Below are 19,283 nucleotides of genomic sequence, written 5' to 3' on the forward strand. Positions count from 1 at the left end.
TTTGATAGATATAAAAATAAATACACTCTCCAACTCTGTCTACTGAGAGAACCTGGAACATTAACACCTCATTAGCAGAGAACACACTAAGCATGGCTTCTAAATAGTCTCCATTAAAAAGAATCAGAGCTCGTTGGCAAATGTCTAATTCCAGGGCAAAGTATAAAATAAGCCTAGAATATCTTGTGCCAGAAAGCAGACAAGTGTTCAAAGAATGGTGGGGCATGTCCAAAGGGCACCAAAGCCATCTTGAAGGGGCTCCCACAGGCCAAATCTGGGACAATTTCAACAGATTTGGGAGTCACTAGCATTAGACAGTTAATGCCATAAAAAGGGATAGGCTGATTTGGAACTTTCTAACACCCTGTAGAAAAATGTTAGTATTGCTGAAAGATGCTATAATATGTTGGGAAACAACGTGTAAGGGCCATACAGAGCAAAGCAGGCATGCAAGGAGGCCGAGGATGAGAAACTAGAGAGTTTGGAGGCCCCAGCAGTGATGGGATGCAATCCAGGTGGAGTTTCATCAGAGAGGCTGTTCAGAGTGTGCTGGAATGAGGTCAACCAGGAAAGGACTCCATTTGTGACTTGATGAGTCCACCACCCATACAGGCCTTCCATGACGACTGAGGGAAGCACACGAGGGATTTTTTTCTGTTCCGATGAGGAGATGCAGCAGGATCAGGAAGAAATACTGGTTTTCTCTGGCCAAGGGCTTAAGTGAGGTGGCAGTGAAATGACACAATTCTTGGCTCTTTTGTGCCCTTAATACATTCTTACTGAATGCTGAAAGTTTGGTTGGGACCACTGACGGAGGACCTGTCTCTTCTCAGTGCGCCTCAGGCAGGAGGGAGCAAAAGCCCCTGCTTGGAAATATTCCCAGCCTCTTCAACCTCATTCAGCCGGAGAGCAGTCGCGCGGCACAGCCGCCAGGGGGCGCAGCCCCCGAGATGATCTGCGAGACCTGGGGCGGAGCCAGCTGCGGGGCGGGACCTAAACCAGTTTCCGGCTTCCGGTGGAGCCCTCGGTCGTCGCGCGTCGCCGTCATGGCAGCCGAGGAAAAGGACCCCCTGAGCTATTTCGCAGCTTATGGGAGCAGCAGCTCAGGCTCCTCGGACGAGGAGGATAACAGCGAGCCGGAGGAGACAAGGCGCAGGGCTGCAGATCCGGCGAAGTCGGCGGGCGGCGGTGGGAACAAGACGGAGAAGCGGCTGCCGGGACCCGACGAGCTGTTCCGGAGCGTGACTCGTCCGGCCTTTCTCTACAATCCGCTCAACAAGCAGATAGACTGGGAAAGGCACGTCGTCAAGGCGCCTGAGGAGGTGAGGTCCCCGACCCCGATTCTCGAACTTGGCCCCGGCCTCCGCCCCCTTCCTCCTGAGCCGTCTCCTGGGGACCGGAAGTCCGTTCCCCCACACGCAGTCACCCCCTGCGGGATGCCGCACCACCCCCTCCCACCTCCAGCCCTGGGGAGCCCGGGCCCCCTCCCCCAGCCTGGTGGGTGTCAGATCGGACCCGCAGCCCCCGCCCATTTGTGAGGAGACCCAAACCTCCGCGCTCGGGGCCCCGACCTGCGTGGCCAGGACTAACGGTGGTGACTCCCCCCGCCCCCTCGCTGCAGCTTCTCCCCGAGACCCCTTCCCTTTGACGCCGAAGTGCCTGCGGTGCTGCCTCCAAGACAGTGTCTGCTGCAGCCTCCTGAAGGGGTCAGCCTTGGCGTAGTATCTCTGAGACTGGATTCTTCTTTGGTAATTAAAAGTTATTAGCTTTATTCGTATAGGGAACCCTTTGGCTTTTCACTTAACAGTATTGTGATTTTGATGGAAAAAAAAAAATGTATCTTTAAACTTAAAAAAAAAGTCAGCCTGAACAATAATCGAACTGCAGGGAGGTGCATGTGCCCATACCGATTATGGAACCTCGGTTCGTCACAACGCTTCTTGATGTGTTTGCTTAACAGCCTCCAAAGGAATTCAAAATCTGGAAGTCAAACTATGTGCCACCTCCGGACACCTACACTACTGAGAAGAAACCTCCCCCTCCAGAGCTGGATATGGCAATAAAATGGTCTAACATATATGAGGACAATGGTGATGATGCCCCCCAGAACGTTAAGAAAGCTAGGCTCCTGCCGGAAGGGGAGGAGACAGTGGAATCAGGTAAGGAGAGTCAGACTGGTGGCAATACCTTTTGGCCCCTGTGATGAGTTTAAGACGATCCAGATAGTTAATGAGTGAAATCTAAATATTGATTACGATGGTCTTTGAATACTATTTACTGTGTTTTTGAAAAACATAGTATACACTCAGCTTCGAAGCTCTGATATCGCAACCAGTAGTATTTACTCTACGTTAGAGAAAGATCATAAATTATTCAGGCTTTAAAGTGAAATCTCTGGTATCTCAAGCATTAGTATATTTGACATATGGTGCCTTATTATTAGAACAGTAGGAGTTAATCCTTGGATTCTTTCTTGTGATTGCAGCTGTGAAGGCTTCATTTTATAGTAAAGCTTTAGAGCCAAAATTAGTGTGACAAAATGGATTTAACTGAGTATTACTATGTAGTAATTACAAATAGTAATAGGAAGATAATGACTTAGTTGCCTTGCCTTTGTTCATGTCATAATTTCATCTCTTTCTTGGATATAAGTAATCATAGTAATCTGCTGCCACACTTTTACTCCCCACTTGCATCCGTCACACTGCAGCTAATGTTCACTTTCTAAAAATCATACCTGATTGTGTAACTCATTTGCTTCATACTCTTCACCAACAGCATAGAGTCAAAGCCTTCTATGATAGGCTCTGCCTTTCTCTTCACTCATTTCACATGGCCCCCTTTCTAGCACTTTAAGATCTTAAAATTCAAAACTGAATAGACCATGCTATTGCAGTTCCATGCCTTTCGATATATGTTGCACCTGATCTCCTCTTTGGGTGGTAAACTCATTTACCCTTCAAAATCCAACTCGAAGAAGAAAATCTCAGATATCACCTCCCTCTAATTATTTGCTCCTCTGTACCTGTGTGTTCTAATGCTGTTGATTGCATTTACTACCTTTTATGTTTATTAGTTATTCACAGTCTGTCTCTTTTATGAAAAGGAGTTCCTTAAACAGCAGAGTTCAGGTCTTACTTATGTTTGTATCACAGTTTGTAGTAGACATTTGTAACTATTCAGTGACCGTTGTTGAACTGGACTAAATATTTTGAACTATCTTTTTTTAAAGAGTTTTTTAAAATTGATTTTGAGAGAGAGTAACATTGATATGAGAGTAGAACATCAATTAGGCTGCCTCCTGCATGCCCCCTACCCAGGGGTCCAGCCCAGAATTCCTCAACTGAGCCACACCGGCCAAGGCTGGACTATTATTCTAATGAAACTGTGCCATTTTTGTTAAACAGATTTCTGATCTTTCTCCCATAACACAAGGGCTATCTACTTAGCTCCTTTTACAACCATGCAGAGTTTTGTTTAAGAGAAAGGGTAACTAACTAGTAGTTCTTATTTCAGTTTCGATTCTACATGGCTTTTTTATTTCTTCCACTGATTTTTCATTGTGTATTAGCAGTCACTAAGGCACATCTTCAGTAAATGGCATCTTTTTGGAGATGCAAAATGAAGGGGGCATTTAAAATACCTCTTATATAGTATTTTATATCATTAATAACACTTTTGCATAAATGCTCTGATCTTTACAACCCTTGTGAAAATATAGGGGAATGTGGAAATGAGAGCTTGTGTGCCTTGTCCAAGGTCACAGAACTAGAAAATGGCAAGCTCTAAGGTAGGTACTTCTACAAATTCAGGTCTTTAAATGGAAATAATATGCATTATTAAGCTGGAATTTAGCTTCTTGATGTTTTTCAAGCTAGAGTGCTTAAGAAATACTCTGTAGGATGAATGGCATTAAGGCCACTAGAGTTGATATTCTAACTGAGGTACCATAGGCAGGTGCTCTCCTTTGTTCCTTTATGGAAAGGACAGGATTATATATTCAGGACAAACAAGTGGAAAGAATTAGATTTTTTTCCATCTTGCCTATTGAGTTCAGATAGAAGGAATTCCAAATATGTGGAAACAGTACTGCCATTGCCATAATTTCTGACATTTTAATTCTGTGACGGTCCTCTATCAGAAAGTGAATGTTAGCAGTATCAAAAAACAAAAGGACCCCACAACACTCAACCAGTTTTTTGTTTTTGTTTGTTTATTGATTTTAGAGAGAGAGGAAGGGAGAAGGAGAGAGAGGTAGAAACATCGATGAGAGAGAACATTGATTAGCTGCCTCCTGCATGCCCCCCACTGGGGAATTTGGCCCACAACCTGGGCATGTGCCCTGACCCAGAATCGAACTGGTAACCTCTTGGTGCATGGGTCGACACTCCACCACTGAGCCACACTGGCCGGACACACTCAACCAGTTTTAAAGCTGGATCACAAGATTTAAAGATAATCCTGAAATCTATCTTCTTTTTATAATACCTTCCTTTTTTGAATTTTTTTTTCTATTTCACAGTCGTAAAATAAGTTTACCTGACGTTGTTACCTCTATTTTTTTAATTCATAAAATACCTTGTACTAAGAACTTCACACTCTTAAATTAAGTTTTTAGATTATCAAATTACTGTATTTACTTTTTCTTCTCATTTTCTGCCCTTTTGCTCTTTTTTGCCAGTTAACTTCTTCCAGATATTTTTAAAGAGGATCTGGGAAAGATTCAAAACTGGTTATTGAGTCTTGCTACTTATTTGCATCTGTTGTTTAGTGGTTGTAAAATGTAGATCAGTGAGGCTTAGGTAATAATTGTAGCTTTATTAACATTAATTAATCATGAAAGCTTAGCTCAAGTAGCTAATGCTTTCTTTTTTAATTTAGAAAATTAGTTTGTACTAATAATTGAAACTTACTTACCTCGAGTGACATGAATTCCATAATAGAAAATTAGTTTTCATACTGGTGTATCTGGAGCATATGGCACAGAGTAGTCAAGTTGATGAACAAACACTTCAGGGTTTTGGAGATTTTTATTTTGTTTTGTTTTGTTTTTAATCCTCACCCGAGGACATTTTTACATTTATCTTCAGATTGAGCGGGAGGGGGGAGGGGGTGAGGAGAGAAACATCGAAGCCACCCACACGACCCCAGCTGGGGCCAGGGACAAACTGCAACCGAGGTACATGCCCTTAGCAAGAACTGAACCTGGCACTCTGGTCCACAGCCCTGCACTCTAACCGCTGAGCAAAACCCACCAGGGTGGGTTTTGGAGTTTTTTCCTGCTCTGGTTTTTAAGGCAATGCCTTGTTTTGTCACTAGATGGCATTAGCTCTTCTGTTCAAATAGGAACTTATTTTTCCAGCCTCAGTAATATGTGTTTTTGTTGTTATTCTGTAAATGTACTTGTAACAAGTGGTGGATTAAAAGCACAAATGTCTTAAGATCATTTTTAATATATGTTAACAGTAGATTTTCTAGTAGTTAGAAAGTAATTTTCATTTTTATATTAGTACTGAAAACTATCTAAAGTTAAGCATGATGACAGTTAAACTCCAATTAAAAAACAAAGGTTTGGCCTGGCTTGTGTGGCTCAGTGAATTGAGCATCTTCCCATGAACTGAGAGGTCCTGGTTCTATTCCTGGTCAGGGCACATGTCCCGGTTTCAGGCTCAAACCTCAGTAGGAGGGGGTGTGCAGCAGGCAGCCAGTCGATGTTTTTCTCTCATATCGATGTTTCTATCTCTCTCTCTTCCTCTCTCTCAAAGATCAATACAAACTTTTTTTTTTTTTTTTAAAGATTTGGTTTATTTGAGCTGTATGTAATATTAGTTAGTTTTTAGAGCAAGGATTTTTGTGTATACACAATAAACTACTGATTAAAACTTTAGTTTGTAAAATTCCTGTGATGATTTGTTGATCTGAATTGTCTTTTATCTTACTGTCTACATAAATCCATAGTGCTTTATGAAATGTATGAATAACATCTCCATGCTGTGTTTGAGGATAAAGGAAGATGAATCACCTGCTCTTGATACTAATTATTGTCTATATCAACAAAGGAGATTATTCTGAGTATGGTACAGGTAGCAGAAGGAAATTGAAGACTTAAGGTTTTAAATATATTTCCTCCATAGTTTATGATCTGATATCAGTGGCTTCCCCAATTTTTTAATATAAAGGATCCTTTCAATATTAAAATAGTTTATAGACCACTATATGAAAGTTGTTGAACTGTATGAGTATGTTGATTGAGAAAAAGTACTATGAATTTAGTAATGTGCTTAAAATAAATTTGTGTTTTATAAATCATATCTTCTACATGTTATTTTTTCCATCTGTGTAGTGTTCTTGAAATAAAGCCACATAGTTGTTCAAGGAAATGGAAAAGCTACCCTGTTTTATTGAAACATGCAATTGGGTATTTTAAGTTGAATAAAGGGGTCCACTTTTTCATTTTTAACATTTATATTAATTGGAATTTTTCTGTGGTTCCAGACATTAATAACATTTTTAAAAAGTTATAAAGGACATAGTTTTAATGTAAGGTTCTTCTCCATATTCCCTCTTCAAAATTCTTCACAATATGAAGGATAGAAGATGTCTGTTTTTCTATTACCATTGGAATATCCTCACCCTCCAGGGAATGGGAGTGTGAGGTTAGGGGGAGTAGAACTACATAGGACATAATTGAAAATACAGTTTCAGTGAAGCATCTACCTGTGATTATTTTTTAATGCAAAATGTCGGGTTCGGGCATAAGATAAGGAGGGTATTTCTTGGGGAGAGAAAACAGATTGGAATGGAAAGAATAGCTGATAGCCACGTAAGTAACGTTATGATTAAATTTATTTATTTGTTTTTGTAAAATAAAAAGTGTGTTCCATTTGTACAAATTGTAAGTAACATGTACACAATATGTATGCTGTAGAATACATGGGAATAGCTTTTTCAGAACAAATTTGATTGTCTTATTTTAAGCTACCTTAAATATAGCACTAAAAGGTGAATTTTGTATAACACAATTGAAAAAATTCCTTTTTTACTTGCATTTTAAAATCAGTTCTAAAAGTCAATATTTGGTTTTGGGAAACTTTGAAAGAAACATTAGTTCAGGAGGATGATATTGTTATAAAGTCAATGAAATTGTAATGCTTTTTAAAAATTACTGATTGAAATTTTCTTTTCTGTTTAAAGACGATGAAAAAGATGAGCATACTTCTAAAAAACGCAAAGTAGAACCAGGAGAACCAACAAAGAAGAAAAAGTAGAAAACAAAAAATGACAATTTTGGACTGGAAAACTTACTGAAATGGTTTCTTTGGCAGATAAGTTGATACTGTAAATTATTATGAAATATTATCTCCATGAAAGTACATGTTAATTACCTAATAAGTATTGCTGCAGGAACTTTCCACTGTAGAATTCACTTTTTATTTAAAACTTATATGTATTTAAAATTCAAATGGTGACTTGTGATTGTGAGGTTGACAACACTTGGAAGCATTCTTGCTATCACAGAATTGGTGACATGTTTTGAGATTTCTGTCACATGTTGACATGCCAGTGTTCTATGAACCTTTTATAAAGGAATATATTTTTAAAGTAAATATATTGTAATGTACTGTGAACTTGTAGGGTGCTTTTCAACAGTTTGTACAGTGTAAATAGATCATGGAAATAAAATTACTTATTCAATGTTACCATTACTGCATAACATTAACATTTAAATATCTGTGACAGATACTCTTTGCCATGTGATCTTAATAGTAGGTATTGCCATTTAGGGAGTGCCTCCTATGTTCCAGGTGCTTTGTGCAGACATTACCTGTGATCCTCCAACAGCCTAGTAAAGCAGGTATTAGTAACCTCATTTTATAATAAAGAGTGATTAACAGCTAGTGAGCTGTGAATTTGGGATTTAACTCAAGACACTTGAACTCTAATACCATCACACCACCATCAATCCACCAATCAAAATTTAGGAACTGCAATTGGCATCTTTTCCAGGTACTCTTCTGTGCTAGTCAGTAGAGATCCTCTCCTCACTTAATTGTATTACTGCACTTATCATATATGCCTTATATTATGAAAATTCATTGATTTCCCTGTTAAATAGCAAGTTTGCTGAAGATAAGGATCTTCTACAAAGTTGCCAGATGCCTCAAATAAAAATACAGGACACTCAGTTAAGTTTGAATTTTAGATAAACAACAAATAATGTTTTAGTGTATGTAATATTTAAGATCTATTTATACTAAAACTTAGTTTTTCTGAAAATCAAATTTAACTGGGAATCTTGTACTTTATCTGCCAACCCCACTTCTACGTGTTTTCTCTATCCAGCTTCTATTTTAATGCTTCGCATATAGTAATAATCAAGAAAATCAACAAGGTTGTAGTCAGGAAGATAATCTTTGATTTGACTTCTACAATCCAAAATGCAGTACTATTAATTTGTAACATTTTGAACAATAAAAAGGAGAAATATACTGCATCAGTCTTTCCAGGATTCTTATGCCTTTGAAAGACAATGTTAATTACAAGACTTTGTGCATTCAATGTATAAGAAACGACATTAGTTCTTGGGTTTTAAAAAATCCCCAGTCCAGTTGTTTACCTCCATATTGGAAGCCAACATTTGAAAAATTACAGAATTTGTTTAGTTGGGAACATGATCAAGTAGATTAAAATTTGTAAGTCATTAAAAGTATGCCAGTCTTGGTGTTTTATGGACTAAGGAAGGAACATAACAGTATGATGGTCTCCAACTTACAAAAACCAATTCTACAGCTGCTTATTCTCTAGGTTTACAAATGAATGAATCCCAAAATTGGAGTAATTGACAAAGCAAGAAACTTGTTTAAGGTTGAAGTCTCGGTGAATAATTTGGAGAGCTATAGAATTATATACTAGGGGGTGGCATCAGCTGGTAAAGCATGACCCCAGTGTGACACCAAGATAAATTAAGTAGAAGTATAATTATGAGGCAAAATGTGTAGTATTGGTGGAGCAGATAGCTCAGAAGTTACTGAAATATCACAAGATTAAGAAGTTAGCATGAAAGCAAACCATAACCCCACAAGTAAAAAGCCCAGGAAGCCACTCTGTGAAAGTCTTTTTAATCTCTTTTGTTCAACTCCCATTACACCCATTAGTTTAAGACAGAACAAAAGCTCTGCTCCAGTCCCAGGGGTGCTTTCAGCTTGCTTTCTAGAAAACAGAATGGAGGGGAAACACTCCTTTTTTTTTTTTGAGGGATTGTATATTTTGATATTTTAGACAGGGCAGGTTGTGGCTACTCTTGTGAGATTATTAAGCAACTGCTGGGAGTTGTGCACCTAAGATATATTGGTCAAAGTAGTTTCATTTGGGAGGGGGAAGAGAGGGTTTAAGGAAGGAGGCTGAATATTTTGGAGCAGTTTCAGCCATTTGTATCTTGGGTTTCTTTTCAAACTATGGCCAATTAATGGAAGGGGAAATGAGCTTGCTAATGAATTGCTTCACCTTCCACAGAAGTATCCCTGGTTGGAAAGTGGACTTTCGTGGCACTTTATATCTGTCACCACAGTAGAGAATGGGTTCTTTTCCCCTTCAGAGGTGTCTTGGGAAGATACTTGTTTGGTGTCCATGTGGGTACTGAGGTAGGGAGCTGTTTGGTTTAGCTAGAAAAAATCCAGTGAAAGACCTTAGAGAAATCCATGTAGATAAGGAAAGACCACTACCCAAATTGTTTCATTATTGAGAATCAAATCACTTGGTATTTCTGATTGTTTCTTCATCTTCAAGATAAGGAAGTTATGTCAGGCATTAAGTACTTTTTTTTTGTACAAGGATAAAATTTGTGAAAAGAACTTAAGTATGTGTGGGCCATATTTTAAAATTTAAGGTGTAAATAGCTTTATGGAGTTTTGTAGAAAACACTCTAATTGGAATCAAAGAGCGTTACTGAAAAAATTGACTCTACTTTTTAGCCATTAAAATACTAATATCAACTTATTTGCAAACTTGCAACTTTCTTATCCTAATTCTTATTGCTGTGTAGTGCTTTTGAGTTCACCGAGTTCAATCACATAGTATTTTAATTTTCAAAAACCGAATGAGGTTGGTTTTATCATTTCCGCATGAGAGAATGGATAATTAAAATATGGGCTAACACGGGTTTGGATATGAACTATATATAAACATGGTGCCACATGATTAAGTTAGATACAAAGCCCTCCCAAAGATATTTGCAAAATGTGATTATTTTTACAGTTATCTGAATGAACTTAGCAATTCAATTTGATACATCAAAACTGGGGAATTTAGCCCTGGCCAGTTTGGCTCAGCGGTTAGAGCGTCAGCCTGCGGTCCGGAGAGACCCGGGTTCGGTTCCCGCTAAGGGCACGTACTTCGGTTGCAGTTTGTCCCCGGCCCTGGTTGGTCGTGCAGGTGGCAGCCACTCGATGTGTCCCTTCACGTCGATGTTTCTCTCTCTCCCTTCCTCTCTCTCCCTCCCACTCTTATCTGTACAAAAAAAAAAATGGAAAAATATCCTCGGGTGAGGGAAAAAAAAAAAACTGGTGAATTTAAATCTGTAACTAGACTTTAAAATGTATCATTGGCCCAGCCCACGTGACTCAGTGGATTGAGCACCGTCCCATGGACTGAGAGGTCCTGGTTCAATTCCAGGTCAGGGCATGTGCTGGGGTTGCAGGCTTGATCCTCAGTAGCAGGTGATTAGGAGGTAGCCGATCGATGTTTCTTTCTCACATTAATGTTTCTATCTCTCCCCCTCTCTAAAAAATCAATAAAAACATTTAATTTTTTAATTTTTTCTTTATTGATATTAAAGAGAGAGGAAGGAAGAGGGAAAGAGAAATAGAAACATTAATGAGAGAGAACATTGATTGGCTGCCTCTTGCATATCCCCTACTAAGGATCAAGCCCACAACCTGGGCATGTGACTTGACTAGGAATCGAACCAGTGACCTTTTGGTGCATGGGTCAATGCTCAACCACTGAGCCACACCGGCCAGGCAATAAAAACATTTTTAAAAAATAAAAAATGTATCATTGGTGGTATTTTGGGTTTTAGAGTTTTGTATTCACACAGAACGATCCTCTGCTTTACCCTTCCATTATCATACCAAAGTGCCAGGCGGTCCTACAAAAAGATGTTAAATTTCCAGGAAATGTTTTGGACTTTCTTAAATTGTAAAACTTTCTCTCTTGATCTCCTTCCACTTAGATAGTTTTCCCAATTTGAAGCATTGTGTCTGTATTTTAATGCAGGAGGAAAAAAGGCACCAGAAGCGTTTGTATGTATGTTCCTGAGATGGGATTTTTACCCTGTTTTGTTTATTGACAAGAGCAATGCCTGGCACATAGTGGGCACTCAGTATAACTGCTAAATGTTACGGTAAGCTGAATTCCTCACCCCAGGCTTAGGGGTGATCCAGCAGAGCTTTGTGTTTTCTTATATGGGTCAATAAATCTTAAAATTTTAAACCAGTTTGAGTTAAGTTTTCTGTCATTTTCTGTCAAAAATATCCCAATTGATGTGAACTCTTCAACTCTTCTTACTCCTTCGGTTTCTTCCAGGGCCCCATGCTATCCTGGTTCACATAGATCCCTCTTATCTGGCAGCTGTCTTTGGACGCCAACGAAGCTTATGTTGTTCCCTTCTCATTCTCTTCCCTGGTTCTTGATTCCAGCCAACTTTCAGCCCCAGATTTGCATATTCCTCGGGTCTCAGGTACCCTCATGTACCAGCTGCCCAAAACCAAGTACATTGTGTCAAAACCCTTATCGCCTCCCTTATTTCATTTCTGCTTCATAGCATCACCATCAAACCAGAATTTTGCCCTCTGCCTCACTTCCGGTCACATAGGTTTTAGTCAGTAAACCCTGAAGTTTCTCTCATTCTCACACACCTCAATCCCGCTCTGGTGAGTCGTTTACAATTCCTCAGATACGCTATTAGTTTCATAGTTCTGTGCCTTCTCTTGTACAGTTGGCTTGGCCTCGCCTTCACCTGTGTATTTATCGAGCCTCCCTCTTATCCTCCAAGAAGCAGTTCAAGCATTCCCTTCTTTGTATACCTTGTTCTGTTAATCTCTGAATGGACCTGTGCATTGCTTTCCCCCATTCTCAGTACTAAACGAATAGCCAACATTTACTGAGTACTTGCCAGGCGTGTTCTTGGTGCTGTACATGTATTAACTCATTTAATTCAATGCGGTATGTGCTGTGACTAGCCCTACTTTTCAGGGGAGGAAACGGGTGCAGAGAAGTTTAGTGATTTGCTCAAGGTGCTGGAGCTGGGAAGGGCAGGCACGCTGGCTCCAGGCCCCTTGGCTTCCTCACTGGAGGAGAGGAGGGAGTGCCTGAATGAGCCAGGAGTTGGTTTATTAATTCCTGTCTATTTCATTCAAAGAATGTCTTACCTGTAGAAGGTACTCAGAATACAAATATTTGGATAAGTAGTGAATCCAAGACCAGTTCACCAAAGGTGCAGAATTTGTTGAATACACCAGAAACATCTTTCAGATACATTAGATTGATGTAAAAGGAAAGTCAATATGTAAATGTTTTAAGAGGATTAATGCATATTTCAATGACTTCATAGCTTAATTATCACATATGTGGAGTGGTTTTGATCGAAAGCCTTAAAGCAATAGGGCTGAGAATATATCCCTGTTCCTTTAAAAATATTTTTTAGCTTTTCAATGGTTTTTAAAGCAAAGTGAGAGCTCTGAGCCATATATTTTGCCTCAAATTTTATTGGCTTTTCTCTAACATTTCAGATTATGGCTTGAGTTTAGCACCAGGGCATGGGAAATCCTCCAGAAGTCCCTGGGTACAGCCTTCCCGTAACGGAATGTCTTCTCTGATCTTTCCCTCTCTTTGCTAGGCTCACAGACAAGCCCATGAAATGACAGGTTTACAGGCTTGATTTGAAAAGTCATTTCCTGTGTGCCTGTAATATTTTGGTACCCAGGGCGTGGAACTGTTCCTGTCCTTGTGTTTACCATTTTCTGAAAAAGGAGAATAAACAGGATTTGGTGCATATCATTGAAGCAAAAGTGCAGCTCTGTTCCTGGTATAATTACCTGTCTTTGTTTTTAAATAGGACCAAAATTCTAGCAACTTTCCCAAGAACACTGGCTAGTTTGCATTAACATTTTAAATTTAGAATTCCTGAAACTGCGAGGAAATACAACCACCTCTTCCAACTAAGGAGGTGACCTGCCTGCCAGCAAAGCTGTAAGCAAATCCATTCAGACAATTCTCTTCTGAGGTTCACATGCCGGAGGATTTTAAGACCCTGTTCCTAGATTTTGCTTTTCTGCAGTTTGGACACACACACACGAACATACACACACATCTCCGGAGTTTTTAACAGTCAACAGAACCTCCCGCTCCTCTTTTTACCACGTTCTACCTTCAGGCCTTCCCCTCCAATCCTCTCCTTAACTACAAAAAGTGGCCCAAAAACCTTAACAGTAAAATATCTTCCATAACATCTGGAATCCATATGTCAAATCTGTAAGGCATTCACTCCTGAATTTTTTTCTTCTCATTTAGGCGTAACGACTTGAGCCAAGTACCGCCTGCCCCTGCCTCCCTCCATACCAAACTAATTAGGGCAATTACCTGAGCCATCCATGGCTACAGGTCTGTTAAAGCCTGTTATTGAGGTTAACAAATGAGAGGGTTAATTTCTCTAGACTGTTCCATAGTTGGGGAAGAAAGATAAGCCCTTACAACGTAGGGGTGCTTTTGAGTTTTCAAGCTTTTTTTCTCTGCACCAAGCTGCCACCCTAGAGAAGGGCTTACTTGGGATTCCAGACTGTCTGGAACCCTGAGGTAAGTGACTTAATTCTGAACTGAAGCCCTGGAATTCACTACCACTCAGGAAAGAGGCTCCCCCAGCCTTGGTGCTTCAACTGTGGAAAAAAGGTGTTGATACTTTTTTTTTTTTTTTTTTTTTAAGAAATAGGATTGCCAGGTAGTAGCCTCTGGCACCAACTCGGCGATGCTGACTTAAAACCTTAGACAGTAAGTGGTATTTTCTAGATCATTTGGCCAGGGCCCTGTGTGTTTTTAATTTATTTACAAGTTGCTGAATCCATCTAGCCACTCTATCTAAGTATAAACTGCCCAGGTTTTTCCATCCTTTTTCCCCTTCTGTTTCCACTGTACCAGCATCGAGGCTCTCTTGTGTCATCTTGCTGGGCAGGTGAACCAGGGTTCCTAATTCAGGCTTCTGCCTTGGAGGTTTTTTCAGATCACACAGCCTAGTGTTGATTTTTTGTTTTAAGGCCCAGGAGTTAGTTGAAGGGAAGATTAAATTTTCTTAGCATTACTATAATTTCAGCTAATTTTTCCAGCAGGGGTTTGTGAAGATGTGATAAACAGTGATGGAGAACAGGTTTTCTTTTTTTTTTTAATCCTCACCTGAGGACATTTTTTTCCATTTTTTGTTCAGATAGAGTGGGAGGGAGAGAGAGAGAGAAACATCAACGTGAAAGGGACACATCAAGTGGCTGCCACCCACACGGCCAACCAGGGCCAGGGACAAACTGCAACCGAGATACACGCCCTTAGCAGGAACCGAACCCGAGTCTGTCTGGACCGCAGGCGGACACTAACCGCTGAGCCAAACCGGCCAGGGCGAGAACAGGTTTTCAGTTGCCTCATAGAAGTGCCAAAAAAAAAATCTGTATGTCACAGAAGCACAGAAAACAAAAACTTAAATGTTTTCTTTACTACAAATATATTTAGCCCTTTCAAGGACAGGAATAATGTTTACACCAAAAATACAATAACAATTCATTATATTTAAGTCACGTTGTTTCTATGAATTCTCATAATATGAATGTTAGATATAAATTCTTATAATAGTAATGTTCATTTAAAAATTTCTCTGATTGCCCGGCTGGTGTGGCTCAGTGGTTGAGCATCGACCCATGCACCAAAAGGTTGCTGGTTCAATTCCCGGTCAGGGCACATGCCCAGGTTGTGGGTCAAATCCCCCAACGGGAGACATGCAGGAGGCGGCCAATCGATGTTCTCTCTCATCAGTGTTTCTATCTCTCTCTCCCTCTCCCTCCCTCTCTCCCTAAAATTAATAAAGAAAAAAAATTTTCTCTGATTATGAAAATGATACATGCTCACTGTAGAAGTTCAGGGAAAAAAATACAAATCACTATTAGCAGTGAAATCCACTGTTAACATTTTGATATACAATATTTCTTAGAGTGTTTTTTCTATGCATATATATACATTCTAAACAATAAGCATTATCAATTCCATTAAGAGTTCTTCAGAAACCTAAATTTTATTTTCATTTATCTACGGGATATTTAAATAATTTCCATATTTTTTACCACTATAAATAACACTAAGATGAACATCTCTTTTTTTTTGGTATGTGCCCCTAGCAGGAACTGAACCCAGGACTCTCTGGTCCACAAGCCAGACACTCCAACCGCTGAGCCAAACTGGCCAGGGCTAAGGTGAACATCTTTATAATTAAGTATTTGGTTGTCGTATTTGATTCTAAAACTACTTTTGTGAGTAAGAATGCAAGACGGAGTTGTATGTAAAGTTCATCCAGTGTGCTTGACTTACTGCTCCTAACTTCTTGAAACCACATTTAAACAAGTACTTTCAAAAAAATTTTAATATTTCCTTGAAGCCCTAAATATGAAGTCTCTTGCCAGAAGCCAGCCCTTTATAACAGCAATTTGGCATTTCTAAAATATGTCCTCCTTTTAGCTGTTCTGAAAAAACCACGTTTCTTTTTAGACTGTCCTCAAAAGCTACTCCGATTCCAAAAAGCTACTTACCACTGCTCAAATTGACAGTCTGGCTATTTTGCCCAGAGCAAAGGGAATTTGTGGCTACTATGAACTAAACACAAAATGAGAGGTAAAAAAAAGGTACATAATCAGGTAGAGGCTTTTTCCACTCCCATTTTTACATTATTAACCATATTATTGCAATTAACAGAGAAAAACCTTAGGTGGAGCCAAAGGCTACTAAAGAAATACCCTACCGGCTGCATTCACAGGCCCTGCGGTTCAGACGCCCACAGCAGCTGGCTTGCCCCACGGCAGGTGGCGCCCAGAGCTAGCCAACTAAGTCGGGAGGGTGCCTGGGAACACACTCTCCCAAAAAAAGGAAAGAAAATGCCTCCTTATCAGGCTTGTGGAATTGGGGAAATTCCACAAGAGCTCCCAGCAAAGCTTTAGTAGAAGGTTAAAAAGCAGACTCCCAAGAGAGGAGCTCTCTGGGAGAAGTAACATTACCCTAACTCTCATCTTGTCACTTAATCTCTTAACATTGTTGCCTCCCTGCTGGGCATATATTTCACTAACTGGATTAGGGGCTGTTGGGGAGTCAGCAGGGCCTTACTTTTCTTGTGGGACAAACTCGGGGACCCAGCACAAAGTAATAAAGTTAGAAATTGTTCAATAAGAAATCGAATAAATGGGCCAACACTTAGCATCTTCGAGCAAATGATTTTTCAAGTCTTCTCCTGCCAGCCCTTTTTTTTTTTTAAATCCTCACCAGAGGATATTTTTCTATTTATCTGCAGATAGAGTGGGAGGGAGGGAGGGACAGAAACGTCATGTGAGAGAGACACATCGACTGGTTGCCTCTCGCACTACCTCAACCAAGGCCTGGGACGAACTGCAATCAAGGTAAGTGCCCTTGACCGGAATCGAACCCGAGACTCATTGGTCCGCAGGCCGACGCTCTAACCACTGAGCACACCTGCCAGAGCCTGCCAGCCTTTTTTCAATGGGGACTGAGCAAAGCAGCCAAGGGGAAAGAGGACTGGTACAGAGCTGTTGACCAAGGTCCTTATTTCCCTGGACTGGCCCTGAAGGAAGCTAACCAAGTCTGATTCTGATCTTGCACCTCAGTTAATCCTATTAATAACCTTCGATTAACTTAGATCCTTACTCTCCACCCTCCTGAATATTCAGAAAAAAGTTTTAAGAAAACCATAAGGATTTTTATTTAAAAACAAAGCTAAACTAAAATCATTTCTCAGGGTTGGGCCTTAACTAGGTATAAATCCAACCCAATTGCCTAAAGCTTCTCTATTAATGTTTCAGGAAGTGTGTCACAAGGAAACTACTACAGATGCTCTGAGAAAAGAGCTTCATTGACAGTCAGGATTCCTAGAAATTCACAATGAACATGAGAAGGATCTGAGGAGTCATTTAACAAAGAAGCCTCTTGCCCGGCCGGTGTGGCTCAGTGGTTGAGCATTGACCCATGCACCAAGAGGCTGCCAGTTCGATTCCCCATCGGGGCACATGCCCAGGTTGTGGGCCTGATCCCCAGTGGGGGGCATGCAGGAGGCGGCCAATCAATGTTCTCTCTCATCGATGTTTCTATCTCTCCCCTTCCCTTCCTCTCTCTCTAAAAATCAATAAAGGAAAAAAAATTTTTTAAAGAAGCCTCTTTGCCGTTGTCTCAAATTTATTTGAGCATGGAATCCTGAGGAACAGCTGGTAACATCTGTGAATGAACTTGGAGACATGCTGCTCTCCACCATGTGGACTCATTTGGGTTTGCACCAGTGGGAAGGTGGGAGGGGGTGATCGATCATTGATTGTTCAAGGGGTCAGTATCTTCAGTACAGTCTGTTTTCTAAAGAATTTTTCAAAATAACTGTTGAATCAAATAGACAACTTTAAGAGAATGCAAATTAATACTACCACAAGATACTATTTCTCACCAACTGGGTTAGAATAATTCACTTGAGAACACATTCCGGTGAGGCGATGGGAATAGAGCATGCTCATAAAGTGCAGGTATGGGGGGCAAAATGATCTAAGCCCCGTGGAGCAATGTGGCAAAATCTACAGAAATCACCAATATATTTTCCTGTTGACCCAGCAATCCTACCTTTGGGAATTTATCCTGCAGATATGCTGGTATATGTAAAATATGATATATGTGCAAGGTTATTTATTAAACATTATTTATAATAGCAAAATATTGGAAGTAATTCAAATGTCATAGGGGCCTGGTTAAATAACTAGTGAGGAAAAAATAAGAAAAATAAAAAAGCTCTATGTATAGATATAGAAAGATATCCAGGATATAGTATTATAAAGTGAAAAAAAAATTCAGTTGCAGAAGGTATATGTTCTATGCTACTTGATGTGTAAGAAAGGAGAGGATAAGAATATGTGTTCACCAGACAATGGAATATTATTCAGCACTAAAAAGAAATGAGCTATTGCCCTGGCCGGTTTGGCTCAGCGGTTAGAGCATCAGCCTGCGGTCCCGAGAGACCCGGGTTCGGTTACCGCTAAGGGCATGTACCTTGGTTGCAGTTTGTCCCCGGCCCTGGTTGGTCGTGCGGGTGGCAGCCACTCGATGTGTCCCTTTCACATCGATGTTTCTCTCTCTCTCTCCCTCCTACTCTATCTGAACAAAAAGTGTCCTCGGGTGAGGATTAAAAAAAAGAAAAAAAGAAATGAGCTATCAAGTCATAAATAGACATGAAAATAAACAAGTACAGATTATTAAATGAAAGAAGCCAACCTGAAAGTCTATATATACTGTATGATTCTAACTCTATGATGTTCTGGAAAAAGCAAAACTATTGGGACAATAAAAAAGATCAGTGGTTACCAGGAGATGGGGTGAGTGGGAAGGATGAATAGGTAGGGCACAGGATTTTTAGGGCAGTCAAAATACTCTGTGTGATATTATAATGATGGACACATATGTTCAAGCCCATAGTATGTAAAACACCAAGAATGAACTGTAATGTAAAGTATGGACTCTGGGTGAGTATTTTGTATCAATGTTGGCTCATCAGTTGTAATAAATGTACCCCTCTGATGGGGGGTGTTGATAATGGGGGAGGCTCTGGGTGTGTTCAGGCAGGAGTTAAATGTGAAATTTCTGTACCTTTCTCTCAATTTGCCTGTGGCCCTAGAACAGCTCTATAAAATAAAGTCTTGGCCCTGGCTCGTTTGGCTCAGCAGTTAGAGCATTGGCCTGCGGTCCAGAGAGACCTGGGTTCGGTTCCTGCTAAGGGCATATACCTCAGTTGCCATTTGTCCCCGGCCCTGGTTGGTCGTGCGGGTGGCACCCACTCAATGTGTCTCTTTCACGTCGATGTTTCTCTCTCTCTTTCTTCCTCTCCCTCCCTCCCACTCTATCTGAACAAAAAATGGAAAAGTGTCCTCAGGTGAGGATATGAATAAATAAAGTAAGTAAGTAAGTCAGTCTTGGCCCTGGCCGGGTAGTTCAGTTCAGTT

General features: G+C 40.3%; 1 protein-coding gene across 2 annotated transcripts; it reads left to right on the forward strand.

Moving 5' to 3' along the window:
• The first annotated feature begins 1,028 nt into the window (after positions 1 to 1,028).
• CUNH1orf52 (chromosome unknown C1orf52 homolog) lies at positions 1,029 to 11,461 on the forward strand. Of its 2 annotated transcripts, XR_004958996.1 has the most exons (4): positions 1,029 to 1,322; positions 1,961 to 2,159; positions 7,195 to 7,855; positions 11,275 to 11,461. XR_004958996.1 is itself a non-coding variant. In XM_036257150.1 (3 exons), exons 1-3 carry the CDS (start codon positions 1,047 to 1,049, stop codon positions 7,266 to 7,268), a joined length of 549 nt encoding a protein of 182 aa, XP_036113043.1. In that variant the 5' UTR covers positions 1,029 to 1,046; the 3' UTR covers positions 7,269 to 10,388. The 2 variants fall into 2 exon arrangements, 1 of the variants encoding a protein (XP_036113043.1); XM_036257150.1 differs by lacking the exon at positions 11,275 to 11,461 and having other exon boundaries at positions 7,195 to 10,388.
• Positions 11,462 to 19,283: the final 7,822 nt, after the last annotated feature.

This window comes from Molossus molossus, unplaced genomic scaffold (assembly GCF_014108415.1).
Source record: "Molossus molossus isolate mMolMol1 unplaced genomic scaffold, mMolMol1.p scaffold_m16_p_12, whole genome shotgun sequence".
Classification (NCBI taxonomy): Eukaryota; Metazoa; Chordata; class Mammalia; order Chiroptera; family Molossidae; genus Molossus; species Molossus molossus.

Excerpts from the sequence above, each read along its gene's own strand:
- CUNH1orf52 (XM_036257150.1), top strand. The coding sequence starts at position 1,047 with ATGGCAGCCGAGGAAAAGGACCCCCTGAGCTATTTCGCAGCTTATGGG. Across the intron at positions 1,323-1,960 it reads TCGTCAAGGCGCCTGAGGAG|CCTCCAAAGGAATTCAAAAT; the intron begins GTGAGGTCCCCG and ends TTTGCTTAACAG. Across the intron at positions 2,160-7,194 it reads GGAGGAGACAGTGGAATCAG|ACGATGAAAAAGATGAGCAT; the intron begins GTAAGGAGAGTC and ends TTCTGTTTAAAG.